Below are 15,070 nucleotides of genomic sequence, written 5' to 3'. Positions count from 1 at the left end.
TCTCCTTGCTATTTATGCAGTCTATCTTCTCATAAGTTGCAAGTAGTAATTTATCATTCGCATCATAACTTAGAAATAGATCACGGACTATGGTTTCTTATAGTGTTATAGTTCTTAACTTTCTTATAGTCTTATAGTTCTTAATTTTAAAAGTGAATTTTATAAATCAGCCCTCCACAATGCCATCTGGTCTCAGTGGTGATGTCAAGTCCATGAAGTATATTTTTTTTACATAAAGGTGATAACATTTTCAAAAATTGAGTCGCTGCAGGAAGTGCCAGTCAGAGAGCATAGAAAGAGCCCTAATCCAAACCAGAGGAGAGTTAAGCAGTCTGTTATCAGCAGGCACAGAAAAACTGCTCAGCTACACCAGACCTAAATACTGTGAACAGGATGATGAACTGTGAAAGCTTCTTGCATGCACCTTGCATAAATAGGCCCAAGGCAAAGAAATTGCAATAGTCAGGAAAACAGATGGCAAATGCTCCTTTGATTCTATGATGATCAACAGAGAATTTGCAGACTTCTGCAATACCTTATATGCCTCAGAATCCTGGGCCCCTTGACAAGAAACAGAACAGTACCTAGTTAACTTCCCATGTCACCCTCATCATTTCACAGAGACTGATTCAAAGTCTTTGGATTCCCCAATCTCTCCAGAGGAGGCCCACATGGAGGTAAAAGACCTGTAACCTGGGAGATCCTGAATCCAACATGTTCATAACTTAGTTTTATGAAGCTTTTCTTCCAGGAGCTCTCCAATGTCTCAGTGAGTTTACCTGTCAGTAGCTGAGTCACATAGTCAGTGAACGTTCCAAGTTTGAATATCAGTCTGCGCTTGTTTAGCTGTTCTCAATTGAGAAGTGCCCATCTTTTAGGGAGGGCAAAATTACTCAAGATTCCTGCTTTTTATCACTGCATCCTCTGCCCAATATATAGATATTGGTAGAGGACAGGTTCAAGCTAAACAGCGATGACCCCACAGTTAAACACCCTTTGGCACTCCCAGTCAAGGCTCAATTATGAATATTGGCTACAGAGATATGATTCAGGGGACTTTCTTTAAGAGAGGAGGAAAGTTTTTTTAAGAAACTTTCTCTCTGATCTGGCACTACTATTTGTAAAATTATTTCCGTGGAAATAATTCCAATGCACAAAAATGGTAAGGGATTCAATGTCTGCATTCTTGCTTTTCCATATTCCTCCTAAAAAACTATTCTATCTAATATTCTGTTTGATTTTTAATTGTTTTTCTATATTATACGTTGAAAATTATGAATATATTGTTACTCCCTAGTTCTTTTTTATTTTTTCTTCTAACTCAGTTCAACTCATTGAAAAATTATACATTGCAGTATCAATCAATGTGCACAGCTTTATATTTCTCTGTTACATTTCATTTGCTCTTCGCCTGCCCAATTACAAAATTGATCTAAACCAATCTATATTTTTTTCCAATCACTGTCTCTATTGCTCTCTCCCTTTCAGTGTTGTCAGCAATTATTAAAAGTTTACATTTAAGTTTGTTATCCAGGATTATTGCTGAATGCTAGGAACATCGGGAACATCGTTAAACTGTACAGGACTCCACTCAATGTCAACACCCAACTCCCTCACTCCCACCCCCGCATAACTCTTGCCTTCAATTTGACATTTTCTATTACCTCTAAACTGGATTACTGCTTCTAAATTTTTAGTTACATGTCTATCAAATATGACTTTTGTCAAATACTTCCTGCAAGTCCAAACAAACCATATCATCAGGAATTCTGTTTATTAACCTACAAGGTTCTGGACCATGGGCTGGAAAGTGGAATTAGGCTGGATAGTTATTTGTTGGCAGGCATGAACACATTGGGCTGAATAGCCTCTTTCCGTACTGTATATTTCTATGATTCTATGATTCAAATTTGAAGAGGATTGTGAAGGATCCTTGCCTTCAATACCAATTACATTTATTTCTCACTAAGTTATTATTACATAAGAATACCATGCTCATCTTTCTGCTAGCTAAATACTGAGAGGTGAATATTTTGTCCATCATTTCATAAGACATGGGCCGGAATTTTATGGCCCGTCGTGGTGGGAACGGGGCTGTAAAATGTGGCGAGCCATTCTACAATCCATTGACTTCAGGCAGAACCGTAAAATCACGCTGTCGTAAAATTTTGCCCATGATATCAATCTGGGACTCATAGCCAGCACTTTTAGGAACTAAACATGCATATTGACTGTACTGATAAGATTGATAAAAAGACTAAACTCCTGACACAATACCTCCCAACCTTTTAGGTATTATCACTTGCCAGTCCCATTGTGTGGAATTATTTCCTGAAATGCAGTCTTCCATCATAAAACATGTTGATCCTGAAACTGAAGCTTCCTTCCATTTACCCCATATTACCTATTCTTCATTGACTCCCCCCTCCCCCCACCCCCCAGCAAAAAAAAAAACAATTGATCGAATTGAAAATGTATGGTGACATTTACTGAAGATATTCTATGGTATGTCAGTCCTCTTTCCCATCTGCCAAAACAGTGAACTTTCAGAAGCTCGAGCCTCAAATAGTTTCAAACTTTGGCAAGAGGAATATATTGTTGAAATGTGGCCACTTGCAACCCATGGGATAGTATTTTGGCTTTTAAGAGGTGGTGAACTCAGTGAAAAATAAATATTCAGTTACCTCCAAATCTGACAATACCTCAGGAATTTCAGTTTTACCAAAAAAATTCCAACTGGTCGTTATACATAACTTCTATAAACAGCAGAATGTAGGAGGACACTTTCAATATAACAAACCAGAATTACTGAATCCTACTGAAGGCTCTTCCCTTTAAACATACCCCAACCCTCCACCCTAGTAATTGTATTGTGCAATTGGAAATGTTATTTTGTGACTATGGTAGATAGTGATAAATGCTCAGATATGCAAATTTAATACATGATTTAGGTAGCACTAATTGTTAGCAAAACCAGCCATTCATAGTAAAGAAGATTGGCCTGTTTTTCAAATAAACAGCTAAATTTTTAAATATATTTATGATTTTGGTATATCTGTGTAAACACTTGCTACACATAGAAGTTATATTTAGATTTGTTTTTGTCATAAGTTTAATTGATTCAGAGTATGTGTTATTTTATTCTTTACGCTTAGGAAGTATGCCAATTCCTTGTTACAGGATGTAATGACACAGGAGTTGCCTTTCTTTTCAGAGTGCAGCCGCAGCTCCCAGTCCAGTGCTAGGAAACATTCCCCCAGGAGACGGAATGCCAGTAGGCCCGGTACCACCGGGATTCTTTCAGGTAATAAGAGACTTAAGCAATAGGAAAAGCCTTTTCATGTGACTAAATGATTTCCAAAATAATAATAAGAGACCTGTGCAGAATCCCTCTAAATTATCACTGAAAAATATAATCCACTTGAAGCAGATGGTGGACTCCAAAACTCCTAGGATGATACGCATGAATCTGGGTGGGTTTTTATAAGGTTCAAATTAAACCATAAACACATTGAATTGTGCATCTTAATTTGCTGATAATCACTCTATATATGTACTTTTGTTTTTAAAGTATCCCCTGAATTGGGGATATCAATGGTAGAATTTCTGATACTACTACAATAAACAAAAACGTCTCTTCAAAACAGAGTTCTACTTTGCTAACTCTGTTAGTGCTCCCATTTTGCAAACAGACATTCCTGCTCACTTGTAACTGGACCTGGCTTCAAGGGTAGTGTAGTGAACCTAGGATGACTGGGATTCAGGTAGAAAAACATGTTCTGGGGAAGCCCACTGTCCCAGGGTAACTGCAACATTGTGCTGCAGGGCAAGCCTCTGGGTCAGGAGAAAGGAAGGTCTAAGGATGTGGGCAGTGGAGGTGGGGGAGAGTGGGTGCTCCTGCTCTTCTGGATACCTCTTTAGAGAGCCTAAATCTCAGTTACACTGACCTACTGCATTCTGTACATACTGTTGAAGAAAAGAAAATTAAGGGAGGGAGCAATCTTCAGAAAAATAACCTCTGGACATATACTTGGTTTTCTTCACTGAAGGAGCGAACATAGCATAGCATATTTTCAGATTGTATAAAAAAGGCAATTTTTTTTTCAGCTCTGAAAGTTGAGGGGTTTTACATGAATCACCTGGGAGACTGTGCTTTATGCTCTCTATTCAAAAAAAGCACAAACATTCATAATTATAACAGTGAAAGTTTATGTAAAAGCGATATTATAAAATGGGTAGGCTAGACTACAAATTTCTAGACCTGAATTGATGCCATATTTATCAATGGTACAAAGATGCCATGTGTCAAGGCTGATAGTTTCTTATTGTAGGTTCTTTCTCAGCATTTCATAATGCTTTTTGGGTTTCATTATTTATTTTTTGCCTGGTTTATTTGCTGTCCAAAGAATTTTGTGGTAACTTAGTTAATTTCTCTGGGAAACAATCCATTGAATGCTTTTTTGTTCAACGAAAACCACCAGCATCCATTCCAATCATTCATATTAATTTTACAATGCTTGATATTGCAATTTAATCTGTAAGAAAAAATGACAAATTGAAGTTTTTTACACTTTTGTTGCTACAAGTGAAAAAGGAAAGAAGGAAAAATTACATTATATCTCTGTAACAATGTACAGCATACAACAAATTTCATTCAGGCTTGATGTATCATTTAAATTCAAAATATTCAGAATTTGACAGAAGGCCTGTTTTTATTTTCAATGCTAATATAGATTATATTCATTGCAGGTCAGGATGACCTGCACTGAATAAAATTCCCCCCAGGGTTTATACTAAGAGCTGCCCGAGTCAGCTCATGCACCATAAGATCCTAAATGACCTACCTACGCATGCGCTGGGTCTTGATTTCCAGCTAAAATCAGCAGGAGGTTCTCATTCAATACAGTCTGATGCAAAAGGTCTTGCTTCATAGCCCCAGACATCTCTAAAGGAAAAGCCAGGAGATTTTGCTATGATATGGAGGTCAACAAAGATAAATTCTTACTATTTATACTTATACAGTTGTTGCTGTTCTGTAGATTTGCAGAACATGATAAATTGGGCATAAGTTGTACATATGACTGATCTCTTTCACATCCCCCATCTTCAGACCCTCGCATCATCTTCAAATTCTCAAACCACAAGTGAGCATTTGCTAACAGGATTAACCACTTTTACCAATTCACCTCAGTTTGTTTTTATGTTCTTGTATTTGGTAATTATTAAAATAGTAAGTATGCTTTGTAATTGAATAAAGACTGATTTTCATTGCAGATTTTCAGTGTAGTTTTGTTATTAAAAAAACCTCTCAAAATAGGTTAATATTTACATTCACAGCTTAATGTAGTAAAATTTAGAATGTGTTTGTATCTGTTCTGTTGCTGGGTTAGTGGAGTATTATTGCCTCCTAGTGGAAGGTGATCTTCCATTTAGTATACAGACAGAAACTAGTAGAGCAGCTAGTAAGATTGTGGTATTCAGCTCAATATGTTTATTTCTTTCCATCAAGTCAAAAAAAATTCAAATAATGTATATGGTCTTTTTCCTTCTTTCATGTTGTTTAAATAACCAAACATTCATACTATAATCATGATTGAATTCAATATATTTCACATTTTTAATTAACATTTACATTTTGGTACCTCCCCGGCCACAAATGTTTTGGGGGGATATGTTTGCTTTATGACAAGCATCCATTTCACATACAAGATCCTAAATTACCCCCTACATACCTACAGCAGACATGTGTGCACATGATATTTATGCAAATACTTGCATGCAATTGTTTTGTTTGCTATGTATTTTGGAATACTTTTTGAATAGGATTAATAATTATCTTGCTGACAGCAATACAGTATTCCCTCATGCCCCCCCCACCCCCGCCCCACCATCCCATTGTGCCAAACTCCGTGTATAAACATAATTTTCCAGCTAAGAAGGTGGACAAGGGAACTTACTACAATGCGCAATTTCAAAATTTGCACTTGACACAAAACTTGGAAATATTGTGAAACTGAGGATAGTGATTAACTTCAAGAGGACATAGACAGGCTGGTGGAATGGGCATACAAGTGGCAGAAGAAATTAATGCAGAGAAATGTGAAATGATTCATTTTGGCAGGAAGAACAAGGAGACACAAAATAAAGGGTACAATTCTAAAGGAGGTGCAGGAGCAGAGGGATCTATGTGCATAAATCATTGAAGGTGACAAAGTAGGTTAAAAAGCGGTTAATAAAGCATACAGGATCCTGGGCTTTATTAATAGGGGCATAGAGTCCAAAAGCAAGGAAGTTATGATAAACCTGTATTAAACACTGGTTTGGCCTCAACTGGAGTATTATGTCCATTTCTTAAATTCTACCTATGGGCGGAAGGATTGAGGACCAGAGGACACTTATTTGAGGTCACTGGCAAAAGAACAATGGCGATATGAGGAAAAACCTTTTTAGATAGTGAAGAATTAGGATTTGAAATGTACTGCCTGAGATTAAGGTGGAGGCAGATTCAATTAAGGCCTACAAAAGAAGACTGGAGAAAAAAGAGAAAAAAATTGCAGGGCTGCAGGAAAGAGCCGGGGAGTGGGGCAAGATGAATTGCTTTCGCAGAGAGCTGGCATGGACATGACAGGCTGAATGGCCTTATCTGTTGTAACCATTCTATGATTCTGAGAAAGCAACAGTAAGGAATTGGATCAGAGTAACAGAGAATAACTTAGCCTATAATTTCCCCTCTTTACCCTTGAGAAAATACTAAACTTTGACTTAACTCGTTCTTGATGCTACAGAATGGATCTGGAAATTTTCAATTTAAGAAATAATAGATTATGAATGGATATACTACCATTCTCTGATGAAGCTTATTGGAACATCAGCATGTTGTTCTAATCATGATGTACTAGAACCTTTAATAACATACCCAGTTTAACAAATGCCCAACAATAAACACCATATTAATGCATCCCCATTTGAATTCAGTGAAATAATACCTATTTCTATTCACTCTCATTGAATAAGTTACCTATTTCCAATGTGACATGAGTGGTAATATAATGCAATTTGGAAAATGTATGCTGCAATAATGATCAAAATATCCCATGAAAGTGAACTGGTTACAAGGAACAGTCTTACACTATGTTAGTATGACTGTAAGAATAAGCATGGGCTTCCAGGAGCTAGTTAATTGATAGCATCAACCCCGAGTAACTGGGTGCCATCTGAATGACAGGTCTAAGGGTGAGCAAGAAAATTGTAGCTGCCAATTGAGTATAGGAAAAATGGGTATTTTGAAAGAAATTGAAAAGGAGGATTGGTCGATGTCCCGACTAGAATAAATTGTATGATTGCCAGCAACCTTAATTACTAAGAAATACTTTCAACCCTGCATTGAATGAATGTTCAGATATAATGAATATTTAGCATGCCAAACTGGTGTTTACTATATGTGGGGTTCTCAGTACTTCGAATGTGTGAAACAGCACAATGATTAAAATATGCAATAGCAATTGTGGTCAGCAGCAGTATACAGTTTAATTTCATTTATTTAAGTGAGCAGAACTATGTTTAGACCTTGTCATTTACATTTTTCCCCATTAAGGAATATTTTTTGTTTCCATCTTTTCATTTCCCCGAAGCTATGCACCATTCTATGACTGAGGGCCTGTTGGTATCCCTCTTCCTAATTCCAATGTGTAACTAGCTTGGGGAATCATAGTGGTTGATCTGGGTGGCTCACCCTTGTGATCTGCAACTTGCTATGTTGGAAACCATAGCTATGAGACCATGTCCTATTATTCATCATTCACAGCAGTGCAAATAAGCTACATGTAATTATGTAATAATTTAATTCAATTGAAAATAATTTTACATCAGCACACCCTCAATTCCTGCTGATCTGGTGCTAAACTGAGGTTATTTAAGTTCAGATGTGTTGTCAAGTAAATCAGTTTGTCACCCATTCTTATTGAAAAAGAGTCAAGCTTGGCTGGTGGAAAAGGAAGAGACAATTAGCAGTCAGTGTGCTTCAGGGTGGATTTTTCTCCCTTCCCAAAGAAGTAAAGAAAGTATTAAAAAAACTTTTGTGAATTGTTTTACCACTGTGACGATCACTGTATTAGTATTTCTACCAATAACTCTAGTGACTTAAATTGGAAACATTATACAATACACACATTTAGTGTGAAAGATCATTTAAGGCACTCCTGACTGCTAAGTCTCTCATGAAAGATGTAGAATAGCTCCATATCACTAGTGAGCTATTCTTAATGTCTTCTTAGTATTTAATCTTATTTTCTAAATAATTTTATTGCACGATGAGGGATCTTTAAATTGTTTCAGTGGAAGATTATGTTTCATAGACTGGAGAACATTTGGAAAGAAAATAAGGTGTGTTACAGCCAGCAATGAGAAGTGATGCAAATTTCAGCAAATTTACATTCATCATATCTTATCGTTTGCCCTAAAGTCGGCTGTTCATAACACTTGTAGGCTACATCCTTATTTTTTCACAATTTATTTTAGGAATTTGATGATGACATCTTTGGTTTCAGCCCAGTGACATATTTCTACCACATTTAGAATACCGGGAACACTTATTGGCAGAGCTATTAGTTGTTTACTATATTGAAACTTAAGTCCTCAAGAATGAAAAGATTTTAAAAAGATATAACCAGTTTTCAATTTGAGAAACTCTTGATATAGCTGGTCAATAATTTTGTTAATAGTTGTGCTGCTGGCTAATTTATGTTTGCAATTATCTCTAGGGACCACCAGGTTCACAGCCCTCGCCACATGCACAGCCTCCACCACACAACCCCAGCAATCCCATGATGGGACCTCACAGCCAGGTAGGAAGACACAAGTAGCTAATCAGCACAAACAAACCAAGGTTGTTTGAGTACCATCTCTGATAGCACCAATAGTCGGTCTTGTGGCTTGTTAATGCATCACTTCCAGGTTATGATTTGGCTCTTTCTTTTTGTCTGCAGCATTGGCTTATGTTCATTGACCTGCATGTTTATTGTAGCTTGGTGAGAAATTTTAACTTTTCTCACTGGCACAGATCTATATGTTTCCTGCACAACATCATAAAAGTTATTCCAGGTCGGATTAACACCTGCATTGTTTTAAGTATATCTGGGCTCTACCTCTTTAGCAGATAAATCAATGGCATTGGTTTATTGTTTAAAGTAGCTTCTCTTATAATTACTATATTTAGAATTAGCAGGTAATGTTTCTAAGCATTAACATGATCTGCCAAACATTGAAATTTGGTGACAATTAATGCTAGATATTAATACTATGGCCAGAATTTTCCGGCTGCTGCCGCTGAAAGGATCTTCTGGTCCCACCGAAGTCAATGGACATTTGAATGGTTCGCCAAGTCTGCCACAGCAGGGCTGAAAAATCCTGGCCTATGTCTTTTTATAAGTGGAAAACAAATTTAAAGTCCAAGCAAATGTTGGTATTTCACAGTCACAAACACTGTGTATCAAAGCATGCATAAAAAATTTTTGCACTCAATAATAACCTATCAGGTATTTAATGAAGATGAAACTTGTGCCCCAAATAATACTTTTTTGTAACAAGCTATTGCTAAAAATCCAAAGAAGTTAACACCATGTCGGTCTTTCAAATGTTTGTGCATTTACTTAATTGAGAAAAAAACGCTGGCAACTGTTTTCTTTACTTTCCCCACTTACCTACCCCATCCCTACCCACAACCAGTTTGTCATTGATTCTTAGAAAACAGTTGGCAGCTGTTTATTCAATCTGTATTCAATCATATTTGGTACTTGAAACTAATCTTGGATGACCCCAGTGTGCTGATGGCAACTGAAAACAAATGGAAATTGGTTTCTTTGAGGGTGTGCTGTGCTAAAAAGTATTTTATTGATGTTTTAGAAAGGTCACCTTTAAAATAAGTTTTAAAAAGTAGGTTGCGATTTTATGTTTGCAAACATTAGTTCAGTTTTAAATACTTTAAATATTACAGAATGCCTATTATTCTATATAGGTACGTGTTTAATTAATGAAAAATTAAAAACAATATACAATTTTTTGTCAGTTGCCAATTTGTTAAATTCACATGGAGAGTTTAAGCAGCCTGACTAGTTTCCTTTTAAAACTAAATGTTCCGTTTGAAAATAATTTTGTTAACGCTAGATGTTACTTGTTGTAATTACTTGTCTTAAAAGAATATCAGAAACCTGCAAAGATGTGTGGTACAGCACAATGCAACAAACTGCTTTAGCATATGAGATTAAGTATTTAGAACTGACAAATTCTAAATATTCTAAATATTAAAAAAAAGATTGCCACTGTGGTGTAGCCTGTTAGTGGACCCTCTTGCTTGAGATCAATTTTATGGTTGAGAGTGTAGGAATTTGAGCCAGTTCAGAATGGGAATTATGAAGTATGAACTAGCATCCTGACGTTCACCAAGCTTGTTGATGTGCCTTTCCTTTTTACTGTTACAACAATTGAGAGATGCACAAAGGCAGAGATAGTGTCCAGGTAATGAATATAGAAGGCTGATATCGCACCATATTGTTACTACAATTGTTGCAATGTATGGTTACTCTTGTTATCCAAGAACAGTATAACTTAACGAGGAATGTATTGGGATATTTACATGGTGTTTGATTTGTAGTTGTTGCTGTGGGCAACAGGTTGAGGCACAACCATTTGCAAGTCAACTGAATTGCTTTTTATTTTGCATGTTGGCTTGTTTTTGCTGTACAGTTTAAATGTGCAGATAGCTGTTGGGTTTTGTACATTTTCAATTTGCACAGATTTATTTACTGTTTAAATTACAAGCTGATAAACCTGAGAATGTTTGACACTATGAATTAACCACATTTGGCTTATTGACTTTACAATTAAGAAGCTTGCTTCATATCACTGTGAGTAGGCTTGTGACCCCATAATGGTTCATGTTAAGATTCCCTGGCTGAATGCGTGATGAATTTTCTTCACTTCTGATAATAATGCTTCCTACTTATGGGAGAAAGGGAGGTTGTGTGGCACAGTGGGCAGCAACCCTGCCTCTGAGCCAGAAACTCTGGTTGGAGACCCACCCCAGGACATAATGGCTGAGGAAGTTGTGTTCATAACATGGTCAAACAAGTTGATTATCAACGTGCAAATCCTTCCAACATACGCCAGTCACAGGTGGTAAGAGTGGGAGAGATTCCTAGTTAAACATGTGATGGAAAAACCATCTTCAGCTGCCTCATCAATGACCTTCCCTCCATCATAAGCTCAGAAGTGGGGACATTTGCTGATGATTACACAATGTTCAGCACCATTCACGACTCCTCAGAAACTGAAGCAGTCCATGTTCAAATGCAGCAAGACCTGGACAATATTCAGGCTTAGACTAACAAGTGGCAAGGAACATTCATACTACACAAGTGTCAAGCAATGACCATCTCCAACACGAGAGAATCTAACCATCTGCCTTTGATATTCAGTGGCATTACCATCACTGAATCTCCCACTATCAACATCCTGGGAGTTACTATTGACCAGAAACTGAACTGGGCTAGCCATATAAATACTGCGGCTACAAGAGTTAGGAATCCTGCAGCGAGTAACTCACCTGCTGACTCCCCATAGCCTGTCCATCATCTGCAAGGCACAAGTCAAGAGTCTGATGGAATACTCTCCACTTGTCTGGATGAGTGCAGCTCCAATAACACTTAGGAAGCTCACCACCATCTAGGACAAAGCAGCCCACTTGATTGTCACCCCATTCACAAGCATTCACTCCCTCCGCCACTGATGCACATTGGCAACAGTGTATACCATTTATAAGATGCATTGCGGGAACTCTCCAAGGCTTCTTAGACAGCACCTTCCAAACCCATGACCGCTACCACCCAAAAGGACAAGGGCAGCAGACACATTGGAACACTACCACCTGCAAGTTCCCCCCAAAGCCTCTCACCAACCTGACTTGGAAATATATCGCCATTCCTTCACTGTCGCTGGGTTAAAATCCTGGAACTCCCTTCCTAACAGCACTGTGGATTTACCTACACCACATGGTCTGCAGCAGTTCAAGAAGACAGCTCACAATCACCTTCTCAAGGGCAATTAGGGATGTGCAATAAAAGCTGGCCTAGCCAGCGACCTCCACATCCTGTGGACAAACAAAAAATAAGAAAAGAAAGCTGGAGCCTCTGTCACTATCCAAAAGCTCCAGGTTGCCACATGCATCTAAACGTGTATGTTGCCACAGCAACCCAACCTCCCTGAGTGATTTGTAACATAACACCATAACCATTTGTGTGAGAAAAGAAAACTAGCTGGAACAGTGAACTTTTCGAGGATGAATGCAGTTAAGTGGATGTTGAACATCCATGATCTAGTGCCCCCTTTCTCTCCTGAAGATGATATTTTCAGAGGAAAGAGCCTGTGAAAGTAGAACATAAAATGAAATTGGATACTTAAAAATAAGCATGGTGCTGAACTTAAATTATTTTTGTTAAAAAGCACATTTTTCCATTTATTTTCCTGTTGCAGCCTTTCATGTCACCTCGTTATCCAGGAGGCCCCAGGCCGCCCCTCAGAATACCTAACCAGGTAAAATTAAATTTCTACTGCATGATATTAAAAACTTCCTTCATATTTATATTGTATCTTATGAAAGGTTATACTCATTGCTGTTTGCTGTATTGTTACAAATATTTGTTCTGTTGAAATATCTCTTTTTTAACCATTCTTTGGTATGGGCTACAATTGCAGAAAATGAAATAAAGACACAACACATTATATGCTACATTTCCAAATAAAAAGGAACTGTTGTAATCTTGATATCTCATATACTTACGGCTAAGAAATGTAGGGCTGCAGTTTATGTTCCCCCACCAGACGTGTTTTCGGCAGTTGAGGGGGGAAACGTAAAATAGGTTGGATTCCCACCCTATCAGCTCCCTGCCCACCCCCGAGCTCACCCCATTATACAGGGGATAGTGGACAGGCGTTGAAATCAGCAGACCGCCATCATATTTAAGAAAACAATTAGGTGTCAACTGAGCTTGCTAACAAGCCAATTGACCCCAATAATAAGCTGCCTAAGCCTTAAAATGGTTGGCACGTGCAGTCGGGCGGGAGTGGCAAGGCTGCTTTTTAAAAAACATTCTTTCAAAGTGCAGAAAGGAAGGCAAGGTGCTATCTTTGGGAAGTGCCCTTTGCGCTTTGGATGGCAGCCCCCTCTAAGATAGTACCCCCCCCCCCCCCCCCCCCCCCCCCCCCCCCCCCCCCCCCCCCCACCTTACTTCCGATCTGCCTGCTCTATAAAACATATCACCCCCACTCCCCCAGCCCCTCTCCCTAAATTGCCCAAGCCTCACAAGACCCCAGCCTTATTTGGCTGCAGAATCCATGGACCTTCTTCTTGGACCTGCTTGCAATCTTGATGCTGCCCACAAATGCGCCCTTGGTACTGCCAGGACTGATGGAGTTGCCGGCCAATCCGATTTTCTCCCAAGAGTGAGACTTCTTCCCAAGTGAGGGACGGAAGTCCCACGCTTCCCCAATTTAGCCCACCTGGAGCGCATCATGGCCACCTTCCCATAATATGCTGCTCGTGGTCTTCTGTTTTCAATAGCCATTCTGATTGTTGGTGAGGATTGGATAGAAAACTGTATTTGTAATATTATTCCTTCTTCGGGGCAGTGAATGAAGAAATATTTTAAAAGCAGATGCACTAAATGGATTGTTCATGATTTCTGAAAAACAAATTGCTACCTGATCCTTTTGCTTCATTTTCACCAAAACATGGGCAGAATCTTGTACTCTGCCCAAGTTTATTGGCAGGGGGCATGCCAATCCTAACTTCTGCAACCCCCATCCTGGGCGTCCTTTCCCACCATCACTGATCTGTGCCTGGGTCCTTCCTCGGTGTGAGGTCTTGGATGGCTGTAGTACCAGCTGCAGCCACTGCCTCTCTGGTGGCGCTACTGAGTACGGAAGAGCTTCTTGCCTCACTTCCAAAGAAGTACCATATTGGACTTGAAATGTTAACTCTGTTTCTCTCTGCATAGATGTTGCTAGACCTGCTGAATTTTTCCAGCATTTTCTGTTTTCATTCTGGCCTCTGATTGGGTGGCTGCTCTCAGCAGGCATGACTTCCATCCCTGGGGTCCTTGACCCCCAGCAGAGGACCTGTTGCTGGCCTGCTACATGCCTGAGGGGCACAAGATGTAGTGGACCTTCCCAAAAAGCCCCTGCAGCTGGCGGTCTCCACAAGTTTTCTCCCATTGTGTGCCATTTTTCTCAATAAACACCAGGGAGAATCTTAATTTGATTGTTGAACCTTAGGCATAATTTAGTGTTACAGAAGGGCAAGGGAGAGAGAGAAGAACACACAAGTTGTACTACCGAGAGGGTGGCCCTTGCCGCCAGAGGGTGCCCTCCACGGGTCACGGAATATCCAATAAGAAGCACCCATTCCCCAGCACTGCCCCCCAAGCACAGAAGAAAGCCACCACGGTTTACCTGATGGTTTCCTCACATAGTGAAGTGTCTACTCACAGGAATGGGCTCTTAAGTTGCCCTTAATTTACCACTTAAGGGCCTCAATTTGCCTAAAGGCAAGTGGATCACCCACCATTTAGCTGCTGGTAAAATGCTTGGATGAGTGCAGCTCCAAAAACACAAGAAGCTTGACACCATCCAGGACAAAGCAGCCCACTTGATTGGCATCCTAACCACAAACATTCACTAAGATAAAAGCCAAATACTGCGGATGCTGGAAATCAAGAACAAAAACAAAAATACCTGGAAAAACTCAGCAGGTCTGACAGCATCTGCGGAGAGGGATAGAGTTGACATTTCGAGTCCGTATGACCCTTCATCAGAACTAAGACATATAGAAATGGGATGAAATATAAGCTAGTAGAAGGGGGTGGGACAGGAGAGCTCGATGGGGGGGGCCAGTGATAGGTGGAGGCCAAGAAGAGACTGCCAAAAATGTCATAGACAAAAGGACAAAGGGGTATTGATGGTGGTGATATTATCTAAAGGATGTGCTAATGGGGACATTAAGGGAAGCAAGGTAGTGGCA

At 39.1% G+C, this 15,070-nt stretch overlaps 1 protein-coding gene across 6 annotated transcripts in view; it reads left to right on the top strand.

The window, feature by feature from the left end:
• Positions 1–15,070, top strand: part of ssbp2 (single-stranded DNA binding protein 2) — a 590,624-nt gene that overhangs the window by 431,739 nt on the left and 143,815 nt on the right. For 3 of the 6 annotated variants that reach the window (XM_041185702.1, XM_041185700.1, XM_041185701.1), the window contains exons 5-7: positions 3,215–3,304; positions 8,760–8,843; positions 12,526–12,585. In XM_041185702.1, coding sequence (XP_041041636.1) covers positions 3,215–3,304; positions 8,760–8,843; positions 12,526–12,585 — 234 coding nt within the window. The remainder of the gene's footprint in view (positions 1–3,214; positions 3,305–8,759; positions 8,844–12,525; positions 12,586–15,070) is intronic. The other 3 variants (XM_041185705.1, XM_041185703.1, XM_041185704.1) reach the window with 2 other exon arrangements.

Source organism: Carcharodon carcharias, chromosome 4 (assembly GCF_017639515.1).
Source record: "Carcharodon carcharias isolate sCarCar2 chromosome 4, sCarCar2.pri, whole genome shotgun sequence".
NCBI classification, from domain to species: Eukaryota; Metazoa; Chordata; class Chondrichthyes; order Lamniformes; family Lamnidae; genus Carcharodon; species Carcharodon carcharias.
This window is presented reverse-complemented; position numbering and strand designations above follow the sequence as displayed.